At 41.3% G+C, this 19,442-nt stretch overlaps 1 protein-coding gene across 1 annotated transcript; it reads right to left on the bottom strand.

Moving 5' to 3' along the window:
• Nucleotides 1-8,101: 8,101 nt before the first annotated feature.
• On the bottom strand, nt 8,102-12,929 carry LOC118407961 (cbp/p300-interacting transactivator 2-like). Its single transcript, XM_035808555.1, has 2 exons — nt 12,260-12,929; nt 8,102-11,978 (listed from the first exon to the last, which is right to left on the bottom strand). Exon 2 carries the CDS (start codon nt 11,433-11,435, stop codon nt 10,443-10,445), a length of 993 nt encoding a protein of 330 aa, XP_035664448.1. The 5' UTR covers nt 11,436-11,978; nt 12,260-12,929; the 3' UTR covers nt 8,102-10,442.
• Nucleotides 12,930-19,442: the final 6,513 nt, after the last annotated feature.

Below are 19,442 nucleotides of genomic sequence, written 5' to 3'. Positions count from 1 at the left end.
CATTGGGAGCAGCCCAACCCTGACAGGGCTGGACTCTAGTCTAGAGGCTATATCAAACAAGAGTCATCAATAGCAATAGCATGCAATTAGTATTTATTTTCCCGACAGCCAAATTGCGTCACTAGAGCCGAATTTTCAGGCTTGTAGTAGCTGAACTTCCCACACTATGAAGTACAATTCAGTTTTTGCAGTAGGAAGTGATCGCATGACCTCGCCCACTTGAAAGTGCTGATCTCAGGACCTATAAATCTGTGTGGCCACTTGTAGCAAGTGGGAGCATGTAGTAAGCACTTCAACTTCCTGTAGCAACTCTACTGTGACTGTAGCAGTTGACTGTATCAGAGCGCTTACTGTAGCAGTTACTGTATCAGTGTGCTTTCTGTAGCAGTAACTGTAGCCACTCCACTGTAGCAACTCCACGAGCAGTTACTGTAGCAACTCCCGGACTGTAGCAGTTACTGTAACAGTGCACATATACTGTTGCAGTTATTGTAGCAACTCCACTTTAGCAGTTTCTGTAACAGTGCACTTTCTGTAGCAATTACTGGAGCAACTCAACTGTAGCAGTTACTGTAACAGTGCCTTTGCTGTACATAGCAGTTTAATGCTGTACAGTGCACCTAGTATAGCAATTACTGTAGCAACTCCACTAGCAGTTACTGTAGCAACACCACTAGCAGTTACTGTAACAGTGCACCTACTGTAACCAACAATTTTGGCGCTTGAGTGAGAGTAGATGAGCTGTGACATCATAATTGATTGGCACCACAGGAAGCCATTTCTCTTCCCAAACTGAATACTTCCACTACTCAATAAAGGCGTTTATGATCTGTCATTATCATATTCTTCAATCGGTGACACTTTGAACAAGATGTACTGTGACGACATCGAAAATTTCAGGTACTTATTTACTACTCTCCAAGCAGAGGTTAAAGGCTCCGGCTGTTGTTGTTTTTTTACAATTTTTTAGTCGTTTTTATTGGGCTTTCTATTTTGTATTGTATTTGTTTTGACAATACAAGATACAATAGAAAATAGAAAGCTCAATAAAAACTGCTAAAAAAACAGCTAGATCCTAATCTCTGCTTGGAGAGTACGTGTTTACGCCTTTTCAAGTGTCACTGATTCTAGAATACTCTATTAACAGGTGGGTATTTGAATTCCAGTGAGGTCAATGCACCCTAGTAGCCTTCTTACAGGTGGCTGCTGGTTTTCTATGGCCATTCACGCTGTTTTTCTGATCACTCTGTACTTATATGACCAAGCTTGATTAAGACACCTACATGTAAGAACAGAGCATTCAGAAAACAGCAGGAAATCAGTAACTTCTTTACTAGCCAGGGTTGTAGCCCGCCTGAAATCATTTTCCATCCCCTCAATTTTGAATGGGAATCCTTTCGAGCACCAAAGGCATGGTGTGATGTGATGTTGCGTGACGTTTCTAGGGGGTGTGGGTCCCCGAAAAATTTTGAAATCTAGACCCTCTGAAACACTATTTCCTGCATTTTGAGGTGTAAATTTTGCTGGTAGACTAAGCTGTTCAATGGCAACTGTTTTGTTGAAGAATTACACATGGGTCTCGGTTTTTTTATATCTTTACATATCAATTTTTGTCTGTCACCGAGGACAGAATGGGGAAAACTTTATTTCCGTCTCCAGCTGCAAAATTCTGTCAAAGGACGGAAGGACAGGTGCTGGCTACAACCCTGCGCTTTACCTTGGTTATTGAGCAAAAAGATTGAGCTAGCTGCTATATGCAGTTACTATGGAGGATGCAGGCTAAGCACCTCAGGCTATCAAACAGAAAACTACTTCAGTTGTTATCAGGACTGTGTGAGTCTTGTGGACCCGCTGTGCACATGTCAGAACAAGTCTCTCTACATCTTCCACTTGTGGTATAAACACATGTTCTCCCTACCTGCGGGCGGTGGTGGGTAATTACAAATAATAGATTGTCTTAGGTCTGCTGTCTGTGGTCTGGAACAAGTTGTTCAACTGGACAGGCGCTGAAATTATACCAGCCACACTTCAGAGTGACTTAAGTGGGCTAGATGAGGTAATGTGCTGTGAAAAAGTATGGTGATGTTTTTAGGTTTCTGCATCACGCTTAGTAGCTCTTCCCCAAGATGCGCACACAATAACAATACATGACATTGTATGTTGAGGGAGGGGGGTGAGAGCGCCACCTGCATCAGGCGCCGCACCTTGTCGAAGTTGTTCAACTGGACAGGTGCTGAAATTATACGAGCCACACTTCAGAAGCTAGATGTGCTGTGAAAAAGTACTGTGATGTTTTTAGGTTTCTGCATCACGCTTAGTAGCTCTTCCCCAAGATGCGCACACAATAACAATACATGACATTGTATGTTGAGGGAGGGGGGGTGAGAGCGCCACCTGCATCAGGCGCCGCACCTTGTCGAAGTTGTTCAACTGGACAGGTGCTGAAATTATACCAGCCACACTTCAGACACATAAGTGGGTTAGATGAGGTAATGTGCTGTGAAAAAGTACTGTCAGTGATGTTTTTTGGTTTCTGCATCACACTTAGTAGTTATCCCCAAGATGCACACACAATAACAATACATGACATTGTATGTTGGGGGGGTGGGGTTTAGAGCACAGCATGGTTCAGGCGCCGCATCTTGTCGAAGTTGTTCAACTGGACAAGTGCTGAAATTATACCAGCAACACTTCAGATGCTAGATGGGGTAATGTGCTATGAAAAAGTACTGTGATGTTTTTAGGTTTCTGCATCACACTAGTTATCCCCTTTCCAAAGATGCACACACAATAACAACACATGACACTGTCTTGTCAAAGTTGTTCAACTAGACAAGTCCTGAAAATATACCAGAAACTCTTCAGACACTTAAGTGAGCTAGATGAGGTAATGTGCTGTGAAAAAGTACTGTCAGTGATGTTTTCAAGTTTTTGGTTAGAGGATATAAATCTGCAATTTCTTTCATACAAATGGATTGGTAATAGGATTTCAAGTGAAATGCTGGCTATGATTATAGCAGCAACAGTTTGGACACTTTGACCTCACTAAATCAATTTGTCGTTTCTCAGACTTTCTGAATACAAATGTATGCTGGGAGTTAGCTTTATACCTTGGTGCACTACATTGAAAGAAGTGAATACAGTCAGATAGAAGACTTCTTCTCTGCCATCTTTTTATACTATTCCTTTGCTAAATTTCTCTTGCTTAATATCTGAGGACCAAGTGAATGAATCGGTGTGGCCTTAAGTGGTTTAACTTTAAATGAGTGTTGATGAGTTGGCATTTTGGTTAGAAAACTGAAATTTCTATAAAGAAAGCAAAAGAAACCTGCCTTCGAAAGCCTGATTCAATTTAGAAACTAATGTCGCATGAAAAACAACATTCTTGTAGACTGTTAGACCTTCCAACAAGTCATTTTCTACTTCACCTGGACTGTAATAGTCTCAAATTTAATCTCAGGCCAGCCTCAATGATATAACAATCTTTTTCAAGGTGAAATTTATTTTTCAAGTTTATTTGAAACATTTTAAACAAATAGTTGAACAAAAATAGCTCAATTTGAGGCTTTTTACGTAGTTTAATGCTTAGTTTATCTTTCTGATAGAAGATATGATTGTTTTGAACTTCTTCTCTTTGAACAACTTTGTCAGCTTTCAGCCATGTCTTGTTATGGTTGAATGTTTGTAGAAAGGGACAAATATGCGGCGACAAACCCGTGATGAAAAGTTCACCCACCATTTAACAATTACTGGTGACCAGGACTGTTTCACGCTAAACTACACAGCACTCGGAGACAACAAACCTATGTACAGGCAGTGTACCGGTAGCAGGGTTGTAGCCAGCACCCGTCCTTCCGTCTTTTGATGGAATTTTGCAGCTTAGGAAGGAAAAAATGTTGACCATTCTGTCCTCTGACAGACAAAAATCGACACGAAAAGACTGTCTCCCTTGTGTTATTTTTCACCAAAACAGATGCCATTAAACAGCTTAGTCTAGCAGCAAAATGTACACCTCAAAATGCAGGAAATATTGTTTCAGAGGGTCTAGATTTCAAACTTTTCCCGGGGGTGTATGCAGCCGAACCACTCTAGAAACCTTGCGACGTCTCACACCTTGGGCACTCGACCTTAGGACTCAAAATCGAGGGGACGGAAAATTATTTCAGGCTGGCTACAACCCTGACCGGTAGTATCATTGTTTGCATAATATTCAGTGTGTTTTTTTTTCTTATTGGAAATCTCCATTAGTCATACAAAGTCAAAATTGAGTTTTCAGTTTATGAAAAGGCTGATAAAAATGTTGAATCAGATGAAAATTGATAATTGAGGGGTGTTGCCAAAAAGTGCAACCAGCTATTCCACATCTTAAAATGCCTTTTAAAAATTGCACACTCCATTCTACTGCAGATTATGCAAAATATGACAGTTTTAAGGAGAGAAAAAAAATCATAAAGACATAATTTTTCTTTAAAACTGTCATATTTTGCATAATCTGCAGTATAATGAGATATGCAATTTTTAAAAGACATTTCATATGTGGATTTTTTTTAGTGAACGTGCAATTTTCAAAAGGCATTTCAAGATGCGGAAGTTTATGATAAATTGAGGAGTGACACATAAAAGGTAGCAAATTATGTGACTTGTTCTGGTCTGTGCTAGATTTGTAAAATGTAATTACCGGTAAGTACACACATTGTACCAAGAACCAGATTTTCCCGTCAATGCAGACAACTCATTTCTAATTGTTGTAAACAAAGAACAGCTTCTGGACAGACAACACAAATCTTTAAAATCAAACATAATCTTTTCAGGAAAATATCTCTATAAATTTCAAATTTATGAACAGCAATAAAGATACTGTGATACAGGGAAAAGTAATGTTTTTTTTAATAACATGTTTGACTTAACTTAACATTTTGTATCTATATCAGTAAATTCTATTACAATTGAAATGTAGGGCTTCAAAAAGACTACAATGTTCTTAAAATTGAAATACAGTTTTTGCATTGGCTGAACAGCCAATGAACAGCCAATAAGGATACTGTGGTTCAGAGAAAAGTATTCTCTTTTGAATTACATCATTATTTCACTTTTGATTTAAACTAAATTTTACATTCTACAGTTCTATTACAAACTGAAATGTAGGACTTCAAATAAATTAAGATACACATTTTGTAATGACTAGAAATGGTGGAGAAAGATCTACAATGTGGAATGGTTTGTAGAAACGGGTTTTGTTTGTATTTAAACAGCACAACCTTCAGGTGGACCATTGGCTGGTGTGGGGAATAAGGTCAGGTAAACATGTCCACAGCCTGACCTGGTATGTGGGTCGTTAATCTACCTGTCAGCTCCCACTAGTACTACCTGCTCACAGTAACAGTGGGGCCATGTAGAACGATTTCCAAGCACATGTATGTGTAGGGATGAAGAGTTAAGATCATTATTCTAAATTCCAAAAGATGAGTATTTACAAGTTTTATGATTTCTGATGTGTCATCTTTGAAATGGGATACTTTAGCCTGGGTGCCATGCACAGTCTAGCCTGCTAGCCTCCACCAGGCCTTCCTACTGGGTCGGAGAATTTGACAAAAGTCAGGAAATTTAACCTCCAAGCAGATCCTACAATGGCATAAGATAGTACTAAACTGGCCAAGTAGTGTAGTCAGCCAGGTAATCAGAGGTGTACATTTGCCGTGTAGCGAAATACACTCCTAGGCCGGTTTCACTCCTCAGCCAGCTTTTGATACTAATTCATGCTACCGTAGGATCTGCTTGGAGATTAACTTCACTAAGGAAATTGGCCAGGGGAGTCAGTCCAAGCTGAGGTTCATGGTTCCCCTCATGTGTGGCTGACCAACTCCTCTGGTAGCAAAACTCTCCTGGCAAATTATTCTCCCTATGATAGCCAGCGTAGTCAGTCTGGTAGAGACTAGTACTACCTGCTTGACAGTAACAGTTAGGCGATGTAGCAGAACAATTTCCAAGTATTTGCATGGATGCAGATACAGCAGTTTAGGTATAGGCCCTATAACTGTACCTGAACGAGTATCATTTAGATTAAATCAATTCTGTTGCTGTCTTTTTCTGATAGAAAAGGGTGGGGAAAATCGTGACCTTTTTCTTACATGCTGTCTTTTTTTTTTTATAAAAAGACGGCAATAGAAGGAAAAGGTCACAATTTTTCCCATACCTCTGCTTGGAGAATTCTGTCCCAAGACGGAAATATACTTGTTGGGACAAACATCTTATTTCAGTAGTTTGACTTGTTTTGTGATTGATGAGGGCAGCATCAATGTATTCAATGTGACTTTATTGTAACATGAAAGTCATTTCGCCCCATCCTTCAAAGAATGGGATGAAATAAAATAAAAAATTTTTTAATCATATAAGCTTAAAGGCGCCCAGAGCAGTTTTTATGTGCATTGAAATTGGGGATATTCTGGATGAGACAATCGGTACGGTATTGACATTTACTTCACCATTGTAGCACATTTGTGTCATTATTTCGTACTTTCAGCGTTTAAAAGGACGCACAAACATGCCGCAAACGGACCCCTTTGATTTATTATATCCTACAATAAATCAGCACAGGATCGAGCCACTAACGGTTTCCCGTCGTTACTTTTCGGAGATTGTCGAACGCATGAGGTCACCGAGGAAATTGAATCTGATTCGCCCGTTCGCAAATCGAAACTTTATTCGAACAAGTGACGACATCTCCGGAAGCGTTCGGGATTCATCGGTCATGTTCGCATGCGTTCCACAAATTTGAAATAATGGCACGTGCAGCACTCAGATTTTAAATGAGTTCTCACCACTCAACGACGTATCATCTTTGCTCAATAAAGGTCGATATGCAATGAGATAGTGTTATTCAAGCTTACTGTGTGTAAAAATGACTTGAAAATTAAATTTGAAAAGACTAAAAAACTGCTCTGGGCGCCTTTAAAGCGGTAGATTTGAACAATGGAAATTAAAAAGATAAGCATTCAAATTCTATGTTAACTCAAGTCCACATTTTCCTTTGCAGGGCTGCAATCCACGGCCTGTAATAGAGGGGGCTGCACTAGTCCTTCAGAAAGGACATAAATGGGGGTTCCGTACATGTGTTCCAGCACGTTAAAAGGAGAAGGGCTATCAACCCCTCCCTCCGAGTCCCTGTAAAATAAGCTACAATCTACCACTGAACAGTCAACGAAAGTTGGACCTGCAAGGGGCTGAATGAAACAACAAACCCCCTACAAGGTGTGTAACTCATGCAGAAATGGACAGAAACCAAGGAGGTTGAAAATCCTTTTTTCAACCTCCTTGACAGAAACTAAAAACTGCAGTCACCCCTTTACAAAACCGAGTTTTATTTGCACGCAACAGAAATAACTTACTAAACACAGGAATTCTTGCTGTGTAAATTTCTGTCTGACTCACTGTGGGGTGAACCATAGGACAAAGTGATAAAATGAAAGAAGTACAATAATGTTGGCAAATAGATGGATGTGTGTTTATCTCTAAACGGATGTTTGGGTGGAGGGTTTATGTTACAGTATATATATTTTTTCATTGACTTCAGTTCACCACCAAAAAAGGCTTATTGTGAGCCCTTCAAATATTTGGGTCTTTGTTTGGGTAGATGTCTACCAGTCAGAAAAACATTCCAAACTTTCACCCTAACATCTGCTTGGAGATTAGCTACATGTGATTTGAATGCCATTCAAATTTTAAAAACTTTCACTCTTAAAAAAGCCTAAAAATATGAACACTGGTCACTTGAACTCTTTTTTAGTTATAAGCGTGTTGTTTTTGAAGTCCAAACATTCTGTATTTTGTTTTCAACGACACTTCCACTGTAGAGTCAGCTTCCAAACATAGAATTCAATACCTCTTTTGGAAGTTGAGTCCAAAACAATACCCCGAGAAAAACAGATTTCAACACTTGTTCCTAATTATGGAGTACCCAATTGTTTTTTCACAATACTGTGTATATCATTCCCATTCTCTGTGTATTACATTGTTAGCCATTAACACCCTTCAGCTAAGAAGAAGTGATAAACTCTCAATACACAACTAACCACTCTCAAAAGACGAGACAACACAGCAGGAATTGAAATTCACTGATTGTACTGCTTTATTGTACAAAATGAATTCTCAGTCGTCATTTTCAAATTGCAAAATTCACTCTTCTTCCCAGTGATATCAATGATAGCATTATTACCGTACAAAACTGTTTCCATTCCTCGAAAATCCCTCACAAGTCTCTCTCACATGTGACTTTTGTCACCTTGCTTTGGCGACCTGCCAAAATATAACATGAGCACAGCTGGCACAACAGGATCTGACAATGAAAAATTCACACATTTTCCTCTCAGTTTCTTGACAATACATTATGCATAGCCCACTGCCATGAGGCCCATGGCACCCATTTAAAAACTGCTTCAGCAGGACAGGATGTTCTAAAACACACAAAATGTCTACTTAAAATCGCATCAGAGTTATTTTAGGAATGCTATGCAGTGTGTTTCCATCCAGTACTGCAGTCGTCCAGATGGCATCTTAAACCGGAGTTACACATGTATAAGGCAGTCATAATTTTTCCAAGCAAATCCTACAAGGGACATCCGTTGATAAGTTGTAGGCGTTTTCTCTTCGTCTAATCCACAATTTCTAACCCTTGTTTGGAGCGAATGATTTATTCATACACGATCACATGTACAAGTCTGGGACTATGAATATTACAGAAGGCACAGATAAAGAGTAAATCTGTCCGCCAATAAATTATCGAGTGGCTTATTCGAGCCTCGCTTGCGTTTGTGCGACAATTCTCACATTCCGTGTGTTTGTGCGAAAACCGATCATCACTCGCAACAAAGCCCGGAGAATAATCCCCTTATTCAAACATGGGCATCCTGTTCTAAGGGGGGATTTAACACAGAATAACAACTCTTTGAATTATACACACAGATTCTCCTCCCAAAACTCCGCTCCAAACTAGCTGCCTTCTCCAATAATTTAGACACATTAAATAGGGAGTATAAAATATAGCAGGTTTGGTGGGCAGAGGGGCATAACAATGCCATTATTACAACACATGATCTGTACAATTCTATTCAGCAAAAAATAACCAAATTTCTGTTGACAAAGAAGTCAGCATGAGTTAAGTATTATGTCATCTCCCCAAAGTGCAAGCTGAATAACTTATACTGCGAAATAACACCATAACCTATTCCTTGGAGGGTATCATTTGTTGTAGGGACATACAGTCATTTGTGCTCCAATAATTCAATAACATTATGCTATATTTGCTAACAGGGATGTGAAAGAGATATCGCCTTTTTGTTTGTAGCAAGCCAGTTTTTTTCACATACCACACATTCTAACATTATTTTATCTACAGAAGGAATTTTTTTTAAATAATGGCTTTTTGTCACGGCTGAGGATATGGAAGTATAAATATTGTGTTTGTATTCACAATTCTGTTTGGAACATCTCAATCATGGAAGGCTTTTTACATACCACAAAATTCATATTATTCTTATCTAGATTTGGAATTTTTCAAGGCAACAGCTTTTAGTCACTGCAGGAAAATAAAGAAACTACAATACAATGTTTATATTCACATTACTAAAGAAAAACTTCATATAAACAATTAAATTATGGCAGAAAGAACATCACAAAGTGGCCGTTTGTTCCAGAAAGCCTTTTGTCCTTGACGACACGTGACCTTCCTCCATCTGTCCCAAAAGGGTGACATTGAAAGGTTCTATTGGGGAACAATGGGTCTATTGTCTCCCCTGACCCCTCACCACCTGACCTGATCTTTTGTTCCACTTCTTTAAACTACAGCACGCAGGAAAATCATATCTAAACCTAGCTACACTCCTCACAAATATTCAAGACAAGCAGATTCTTCATTAATTAAATTAACTAATTAACAGTTCTTGTTCTGGGAGCTGGGGTCATTTCTGGAGGTGGTTTTGGCGGAGTGCCACCGATTATGAGGTCATATCCACATGCCACTAGACGTAAACAAACCCTGGTGTCACTGAAACCGAGACTGTAGCAGCAAGGACTTCCTTTCATTGCTTTCACACATACTCAACATCTCAAGTCTTTCGTTTGTGGGGAACTTAAGACTTTCTTCAGATATTTAAGAAAATTGTCTTAGATTCTTGAAATCTAGGCCGAACCCACACCACCCGTTTCACTCGAACAAAAGGGGGAAACAGCTGACACAGGGCGAGCGACCAGTGGACAGAAAATGGTCCCTTCACAAAGAGAAAATATTTTCGGGAACAAAAGCTGGCCTGTTACGAGTCTTAATAAAACATACCTCGGACACAAAGCCTGGCCTGGGGGCGAGTCGGGGGAAGATCAGTCCGTGTTTCTAACCCGCTGCCCCGCAACTAAAACATCTTATTTCTCTCCATTTACAGAGTTCGGTGGTGTCAGCATCTGACTGCTCTCTGTGGCGGCAGCTGTCTGCAGATGTCCATCTCCAGCTCGTTGTGTGACAACCATAGCTCGGGAAGTTCCCGCATTCTGTCCAACCCCAACTCTATAATCAACCGGGCTAGGATATCCTCGTCGATCATGTCCAAGTCCGACAGCCCGTGTAGGAAGGGCGGTACTTGTACTTGTGTCTTGCTCCTCGGGTCTCCGTTCATGTGCATCCCGTAGCCATTGCCCGGTGCGACCCGGTGAAGTCCATTGGTGTCCACCCGTAGCAACATCCCGTTGTGGTTATCCTGTTGTAGTTTGGGGTTTATGCTGTGAAAATCGTTCATATTTGTCCTCATGACATGCCCCCTGTTCTGTATGTCCTGGGGCATCATCTGTGGCCTTGACACGGGCATGTTGTGGTCCCCGAGTTGCACTTGAGGAGGTCTGTTGTTCAAGTCTATGTGGCCAAGGTCGGCCAAGGAGGGGGAAGACGGGGGAAATCCTCCTCTAAGATGGGGTGAGGGGATGTCTCTTGTCGTGGGAGATTCCGGATCGTGGGATAGTCTCCGTGTATTTGCCATGCTCAGCCCGGGCTGCATGTGAAGAGTGTTCGGCACACGCTGAATCTGTATACTATGTTGTCCCTGTTGTTGAGGCATGGGCTGCTGTTGGGGGACGTAGCTCGGTCGGATCCCTGCACCCTGTCGTCCCGTGGGGTGGGGGTTCATGCCCGTGGGGTGGGGCTGCATCCCCTGTCCGTAGTGCATGACAGTCCCCTGCCGTTGTGGGTGCTGTTGGCGTTGTTGCTGCTGTAGTGGACGGTTGGGGGGACGCTGCATCGTCTGCATGGGTCGACCGGGCTGCTGCTGTTGTGCCGGCGGCATGGCGTGCATCTGCCCCCGAGAAGGATGCTGCACGAACCCGCCTGGCTGCATGGGCACTCTCCCCCCACCGGGCCTCACCGGATTGTACGCGAATTGCTGCTGCTGCTGGGCCATATTTACTCCTTGTGGCCTCCCCGCCGTACACGTTATATACAGCACAGTCACTCTGACTGTACACAACACAAAAAGGGCTGGCTGCACCCACACACAAAAGTGCACGAGCGAGACAGTCAGTAACAAGAGCACAGCTGGCCTCGCGTGAAGTGAAGAACTAGAATCCCTGGCGCACTCCTCTCTCTATTGTAGTCCCGCACCCATTCAAATTATTCCACAGAAAGTCCACGAGTTTTCCTCACCTCGTTCCGAAGCGCTGTGCCCTCTCCCAAACACACAGTAACACTTGTGAAAGCCTCTTCTCGACTGTAACACGATCTCGGTCGGGCCAGTCTGCTTGGCCGAGCACAGCCGACTACAAAATGGCCAACAACTTCTCCCAGTCGGGCTCGTATGGTGTCCCCGCCGTCAGCTGGAACAATCCGGGTACGCCTGGCTACGAAAAAGTCTCAAGGAATCTGGCAAGTTTTCTTGGGGTGTCTGCTTGTACGTGCTGGGCCGTCTTGAGTGTGACCGAAGCGTGCGCAGCTGTATGGACTAGTCCTGTACACAACAGAGAGCGATTGTTGTTAAAGCACAGTTGATCATTATCTTTATGTATATGAACCTACTATCAAAGGCCAGCCACTCGGACGGGACAGGGAAAATACATTCACCAAATGGGGGGCGCACCCACTTGGCTGGGACTACCCCGGGACCGCTCAGTATATATCCGGGAGGTGCAAGTATGACCTCGAAACAAAATGACGTGATGGTTATAGGTAAATCACGTTATACTTAGTATTACATACGGTTGCGAATGTAAGATAAGTATCGATTAATACCTGTATTTCCCGAGGTTACGACGATCCAGTAGGGATGTAAAATGGACAGTCCCCCAGCGTTTGCCCTAATTAGGGCATCAATGAATATGCAGAAATTGTTTGTAGGAAGTCGAGTTTCGGCGATGCGGTTCTTTGTCCGCCGTCCGGTCGTCTTTTGAGTCGTGCGACGGTGCGACAATGACTAATCAACCTTCTAGACACCTCCGCACACCGCCTACCTGTCCCGGGCGGCGTCTTCAACCCAATCTTCAGGTGTTTATCTTACGTTTGTCACGAAATCGCCGGGCTGCCTTTTAATCATAGCTCCATTCTGTGGTTATTAAACACTGTTGTGTTAGTCCACTAGATTCCTTTCGGACGTGGCTCAGATCAAAGCGCTGCGCCGGCGTTGAAAGAAGGACTTAAAGACGAAACAAAAGGAGGTGAAAGACTCCTCAAGTAGGTAACATTTGCAACTGTAGCAGTTGTAACAGGGTTTAGGGCGATGTGGGGCCGCTATTGTTTTGGTTGGAATTTTAAGCGCTGAGGAACAGGATTGTCTTTTTAAGACTATACAAACACCGGTAAGTTTTTGTCTTCAGATGAAATGTCTGAAAATCTAAGGGCATGCCCCAACAGGTGCTGGAAAAAAGGTAGCCAAATTCGGTGCGTAGTTCTACAGTCTAGCTGTCGAACTCCCTCGGCGAATTTTTACCATATTTGACCAATTTCTCCTTTTTCATCTCTTAGACACATTTCATCTAAGACAAAAGGAAGAGTGATATAATACATTTATACTTTGAAGCGCAACAACAAAAATTATCAACAACAACAATATTTACAGGGAGAAATGAAAATAAAATAAAGCATAACACCCAAATCACAAGTACATTTCATCTAAGACAAAAGCAAGAGTGTAACACATTTATACGTTGAAACGCAACACCCAAAACACACGTACCTGTGCACGTACGCAAACACTCGCAACTCTTCAAGTATAATTCAAAGTCTATTTTTATCAATATAGCCTGAACTGAAACGTTAAACCGGCCACGTAATTCCTGTTGATCCTACACTTGACACGTATCATATGCCTAATATGTTTTGATGTGTAACACTTTAAAAACTTACACGTACAACACCACTGTAGAGCTATACGTTTATCTCTTCATTTATTCGACTTTTCAGATTTTAAAAAACAACTGAGAGCAGTCAGCTACTACTAGACCGGCTCCTCAAAGAAATAGCACGAAAACCAAATATGTAATTAAAACTAACATCAAAATGCACAGGATGATAATTGTAATTCTTTAAAAGATAGCACAAGTAAAGTAAAAACAAGTGATATAATAAATTAGCTTACATTGAAACAATAGCGTGGCAATCAATGTGATTCAGGATGTGTATAGGTTAATGCTATTTTTGCAATCAGTAAAAACAACACAGGAAAAGAAAACAATTATCTTCTTGAAAAAATAGCGTGGAACACTGGAAGTCACAAATGTAAAGCATACAATGCCAGGAGACATACATACTCTTCAAGCAGAGGTTAGGCTCCGACTGTTTATTAACGTTTTTTAGTCTTTTTTTATCGGGCTTTCAATTTTTGGTATTTTATCTTGCTGTGTCCAGTCTGTTAGTTTTTGACAATACAAGATAAAATACAAAAAAGAAAGCCCGATAAAAACGACTAAAAAAACAGCCGGAGCCTAACCTCTGCTTGGAAAGTAACAGATATATGTTTATTCATTGTTCGGAACTCACGTACGCAAATGCTAAAGCCTGTTCAAACACCAGTTGAAATCTATTTTTATCGCGATAACCCGCAGAATGGTGTGACAAACACGTAATTCGGGTTAGGCCTATCGTAGTTATGGGACACGCCCACGTGCTAGGGGATTTTCTGTGCAATTTCTGAAGGGGAAATTCACAGAAAATAACACGAAAACGACCCAAAAATCTAAATCTACCATCTAAAAGCTATAATACTAAATGTATGCACACTGCAGAGGTTTTATTCGTCTCATAAACACGCAATTGCGTTTAGAACACTACCAGAGCGTGGTTTGCGAAATATCCCTAGCCGATGGTCGAAACGAGTGACGCACGTCTTCATAATTGATAGTTTCTGAATGGAAGATAACTTCTCAGTAAAGCCGTATTTGGACCTATGAATACTAAGTATGTCTCGCATTGCTTTGGCTGTGCGTTTTGTCCGAAATACCTGTCCCCTAGACAGACATTTCCTTTTTATTGTCTCACAGGTGAACATCCGTTACCTGTATTCTAAACGTAAACCCACGCCACACCGGTTACTTGATTAGAAAAAACAAGACCACCGTGGAATCTCTTTCGTTTTTTTCTCAAGAAACAAAGTCATTATATTATAAAGTAAGCACACTTGCACCGTTGTTTGAATGTACTACTCCAAGCAGAGGTTAGATCACAGTTTGTTACAACCAAAACGTACAAAACCTCTACTTGGAGAGTATTTATTTTTAAGAGAGGGAAAAAATTGTGTTTTGAACTAAGGAACTTGGCAATGGATATGAAACATGAAATTGCGTGATAATGTTAGCAGAAACAAAATCACAGAAACTGTTGAATGTTTTTTGCTAGCGATATACACTCACACTGACATCTAGAGGCTATTCATAGCCACTGTCACACCTGAAATTATATTTCAGTCATTTTATGGTACAATTTCATGATGTCAAACTCACGAGACACCCACAGTACATCTCACGCTGGTTTTATATAAAAGAGATCACGAGTGCCGTATCAGGAACTACTGATACACATTACATACTCCTACGCAGGGGTAGCCAACTCTCCAAGCAGAAGTTAGACCAACTCTCCAAGCAGTTTGTTTCGGACATCTGATCTATGATATACGTTTTATAGTCATTTGTATTTTATCAGATCTTCTTAATGTCCGCCAGCCAAAAGAATACCGGAAAAGTAGAAAACGATAAAACGCAACCCTTGGTACCGTCCTTCTTAGTAGCTTCTGGCTCAATCTTTTCGCTGGATGGCTTATCCTTGGGTCCCAGCCTAATAAAACGTCTAACACGAGGTCCAATGGACCGATCCTGATGAACGCCATATCGAACAAATAGAACCCCGTATTCTATTTCGAACACCTCCGTCAATAATTGCTCCAATGGGATGGCTATTTTTGACGGAGGTGTTCGAAATAGAACCGTGATCGAACAGGGGGCGGGGTTTGGGGATCGGTCCATAGAAGCCGGAGCCTAACCTCTGCTTGGAGAGTGGGACTGTCCCGCGGCATCACGAATGCCTGATTCAATTCACTCGTGTGTACCACGGGATAGCGCAGCGTAGGAGTATGCTGAAACGCGGAACCAAATAAAGATCTGTCCAGAAAATACGGAAGCGAAATATAACCAGGAGCATTACATAAGTGATGGTACAAGTTATGTGTTTCCTGCTTTTCCGCTAACATCATATTTGCTGGATTTTAGGAAATACTCAATAAGGAAGTCACAAGACCATTGTAGAAACATCTCTCAGACTCGATAACACGTTGATCTGTCTATGATTAGTGTTGTCATAATCTCCAAGCAGATCTTCGGGGTCAAGGCGTGACCGAATTCTTGGATGGATATCGTTGGCCGGACTTAATTAGAATCACGAACTCTCCCATTTCCTCGTTGAAGGTTAGACATCCAGTTGATAAGATACACAAAACAGCAGTTTTTCAAGTAACTGGACTTATATAATCTACAGTTACTTGAGTACCTGGATACGTTATGTCGACTAATAGGTACAACGTACTGGAAAAGCTTACGTTATGTAAATTTGTTTACACAAGTTTTAAAAAGAGAGAAGAGACTCTTTGCAACATCTTTACACCTCTACTTTAGATATCTAACTCGATGCATTTAGCCCATGTTGGGCAATAATGTACAATAAAGATCATTCTCATTATATAAGAAATGTCATTGTTATTTTGTTGACCTTTCCTATTAAAAATAAGACTTATACTTTCAACACAGTAGGGTGTGTTGCCCTGTAAGTCATAGTATCCGTTGGTCTTCCTTATACTACGATCCATGTCCACACCTTGGTTTGAGTCTAGACATCACGTAGCATGTGATTATACCCCACCCCTCCAGTCATAACCCTCCAGCTACCGGAAACACGCGCCGCGTCGTCTGCTACTTCCGGTCTGAACTAGGGAACAGCGCTGCGTCATCGCTGACGTCACGCCTGGGGTCGTGTCATGTTCGTCAGACTGTTTTGTTCAAGGTCGAACCGGGAACGTCAACTGAGGGTCGTCTGGAAGAAAAGACGTGTTGTTTTTGGTGTCCTAAACGGAATCACAGTTGTGGGGAACAATATGACTGTGGATGTCATCTATGAAAACACTTGATTTTTCATGCCGTTGAGACTAAACAATGCAACATTGTTAACGTTATCACTAAACAACGTTAACGTTAACTTACTGCCAAGGACTAACGTTGCTATATATAAGTATAACCTCCTATAAGTCATTGCTACTGTACTATTGTCTTGTCGAAAGTTGTTCGCTTGTATATATTTGCCAGTATTGGTGCAATAATATTTATGACCTTTATCACTTTCATTGTACATTTTATTTGAACACTAGGATAATATTACTGCGAAATTGTCATAGTAAGATTTTCTTAGATTGTTCCGTACACAATGTGAAATAACGTGTAAAATTGTACTATGTCGATTTACCATTACCGATGAACCCTCATTCATTCATTCATTCGTCCCATAGCCTTTTAATCAGCCGTAGGTAGTCTGTGTAACGCAAACTCCGCTATCCGGAGCTTGTAGACTCCTCCAATGTACGACGGGCCTGAGAAGCGCGATTAAATCAGGCTAAGCCGTAGGGTGATTAATTAGCCGTAGGGGCAGAACAACATGATGTGCTGTATCAATAGGCATTTTAGTCCCCTGGCGGCGCCTATCTCCTCTCCCTTATAGAAATATGTAAAAAAATGTTCAAAAGTAACAGGTACTTTAAATCACTCCCATGACTTCTGTGACGGGTGGACTCCAAGGGTCAATGAACGTTCTGTAAGTGAGTTTTGTGTCTTTGTTCGAACAGTGAATGTAAACTGAAACGCCTCTGTAAGGGAATAAACGTTGTTTTCGCGCGAAATTATGCACAGTGGTGAAAGAACAATGAGCGAAAGTGAAAACATTGTGAGCTGACGAAAACAGTTTATGTTTAGCGTCATTGACAAATCCTGTTGCTTGCGTCAACCTATTCAGGAGAAGCGGCCGCCCACTTACCCAGAACCAAAATAACGCGTGTACGTTTGCCGCGTGCTCTGAAGATTTGCCAAAGCTATTTAAGCATTGTTCAGCCGTATTTGTTATGTTCTGGTCGTCACGTATTCTATGGTCCAACTTTCTAGGAAGACCGACAAAAACGCCAAGAAACAGCAACAAACATGTCGGAGCCTAACCTCTGTCGGGTTTCCTAGAAAGATCTAGAAAGGCAGACAAAAACATCTAAAAGGCATCAAAAACAAACCGGAACCTAACCTCTACTTAATCCGTGTATTCGACGTTCCTGGTATTTTTTTTTAAATAAAAACGCTAGAAATGTAATGGGATTATCTATAATTTTAAACAGAAAATTGCTTGACCTTTTTTTTACTGTACCAAGGGTTTTCAAGGAAGGATAACACTTCGCGAATCACTTCATTTCCAATGATACGATGACCACTGGGCATGTTGTCTAATATCACTTGCTCAACGACATCATTTTCTCGTATCTATTTTTATATTCAGACACAGAAGAACTTGATGTCCAAAAACATAGATAGCTCTAAAGTCTTGTGCCCAGAAATAAGTGACATACTTTTGAGCCCCCTAGCGACTAGTTTTTGGACATCAGGGGCAAAAACTTCTGAAGCGGATTGAAGAAGTGAGATATTCGTTTTACACCTGGTTGAAGTGAGGAAAGTCGGGTTAAGTGCCTTTCCCATCGATACAACATGGACGATAGCATGTCACTCAGAGGATTCAAATGTTGAGCTAAGTTTTCTTCGGGACGCAAAATTCGATTACTGTAGACAAATCCGTGTGTCCTCCAGACGACAGCTCTATGCATTAACTTGGGATTTTATTCAGCACTATGGATGAAAATAAAAAGTGCCTCTCTCAGTTTGCATAGTATAACTAAGTAAGACCAAGTAAAATTTGTTCACTGAAGGACACGGAATCCTCAACAACAGTCGACCTTGGGTCGTCATTGACACCAGAAAGGCGCTCTGGACAATCGGAAACAGATACTAGTACAGTACTGTATGAGCGCTTTATGTAAGCCTCTTCAAGCCGCGGTTTCTTTCCACGTTAACACTTGTCAGCTGTACTCAAGGGCACAAGAGAACTGCTGATCTTGCGTGAAATGTTACTAGTACATGACGTGGAACTCGTGACACACGACAGACAAGAAAATTAACATAAAACAGACCATACACTACAAAAATGAGTGTGCATTTAGGTCTTTAAACCAAGTAGAAATATTTTGATGCCCTTTTGTTGTATTGTGTGATTTCGTGTTTTCTCCCGACATAAACACTTCGCAAGTTCACTGACAGAAGACACAGAATCCCGAACAACTGCTCTAGAGAAAATCATCAACACAGACTATTCACTACAAAAGTGGACAAAGGAATAATGAAAATTAGTGTGCATTTAATAGGTCTGAGTAGAAAGATTTTGATACCCTTTTGTTGTGTGATTTCGTGTTTTCTCCCAACGTACACAACACTTTGCAAGTCCACCGATTGAGGACACAGAATCCTGAACAACTACTCTGGAGAATCGGAAACAGATACATGTACTAGTACAGCACTGTACTGTATGAGCGCGTTTTGTAAACCTCTTCAAGCCGTGGTTTCTCCACGTAAACACTTGTCAGCTGTACTCAAGGGCACACGAGGCTCTTTAGATTAGAACTGCTCATCTTTGCGTGGTGAGAAGCCATACATGACGCGTAGCACATGACGTGGTGTCTCAACACGTACCGTACATCTCATGGTCAGGCCCACTGGTTTTGCACGTCCGTTAGGTGGGTTCACACCTGCGTATATATTCAAGTCCGTTTAAGGGCCGTATAGAAGTGTTAGCATCTACCAGGTTCCAAAGGTGCTGGAAAAAATGAGAAATTGGAGAAATACAGATGCAAAACATG

This window comes from Branchiostoma floridae, unplaced genomic scaffold (assembly GCF_000003815.2).
Source record: "Branchiostoma floridae strain S238N-H82 unplaced genomic scaffold, Bfl_VNyyK Sc7u5tJ_1511, whole genome shotgun sequence".
NCBI classification, from domain to species: domain Eukaryota; kingdom Metazoa; phylum Chordata; class Leptocardii; order Amphioxiformes; family Branchiostomatidae; genus Branchiostoma; species Branchiostoma floridae.
This window is presented reverse-complemented; position numbering and strand designations above follow the sequence as displayed.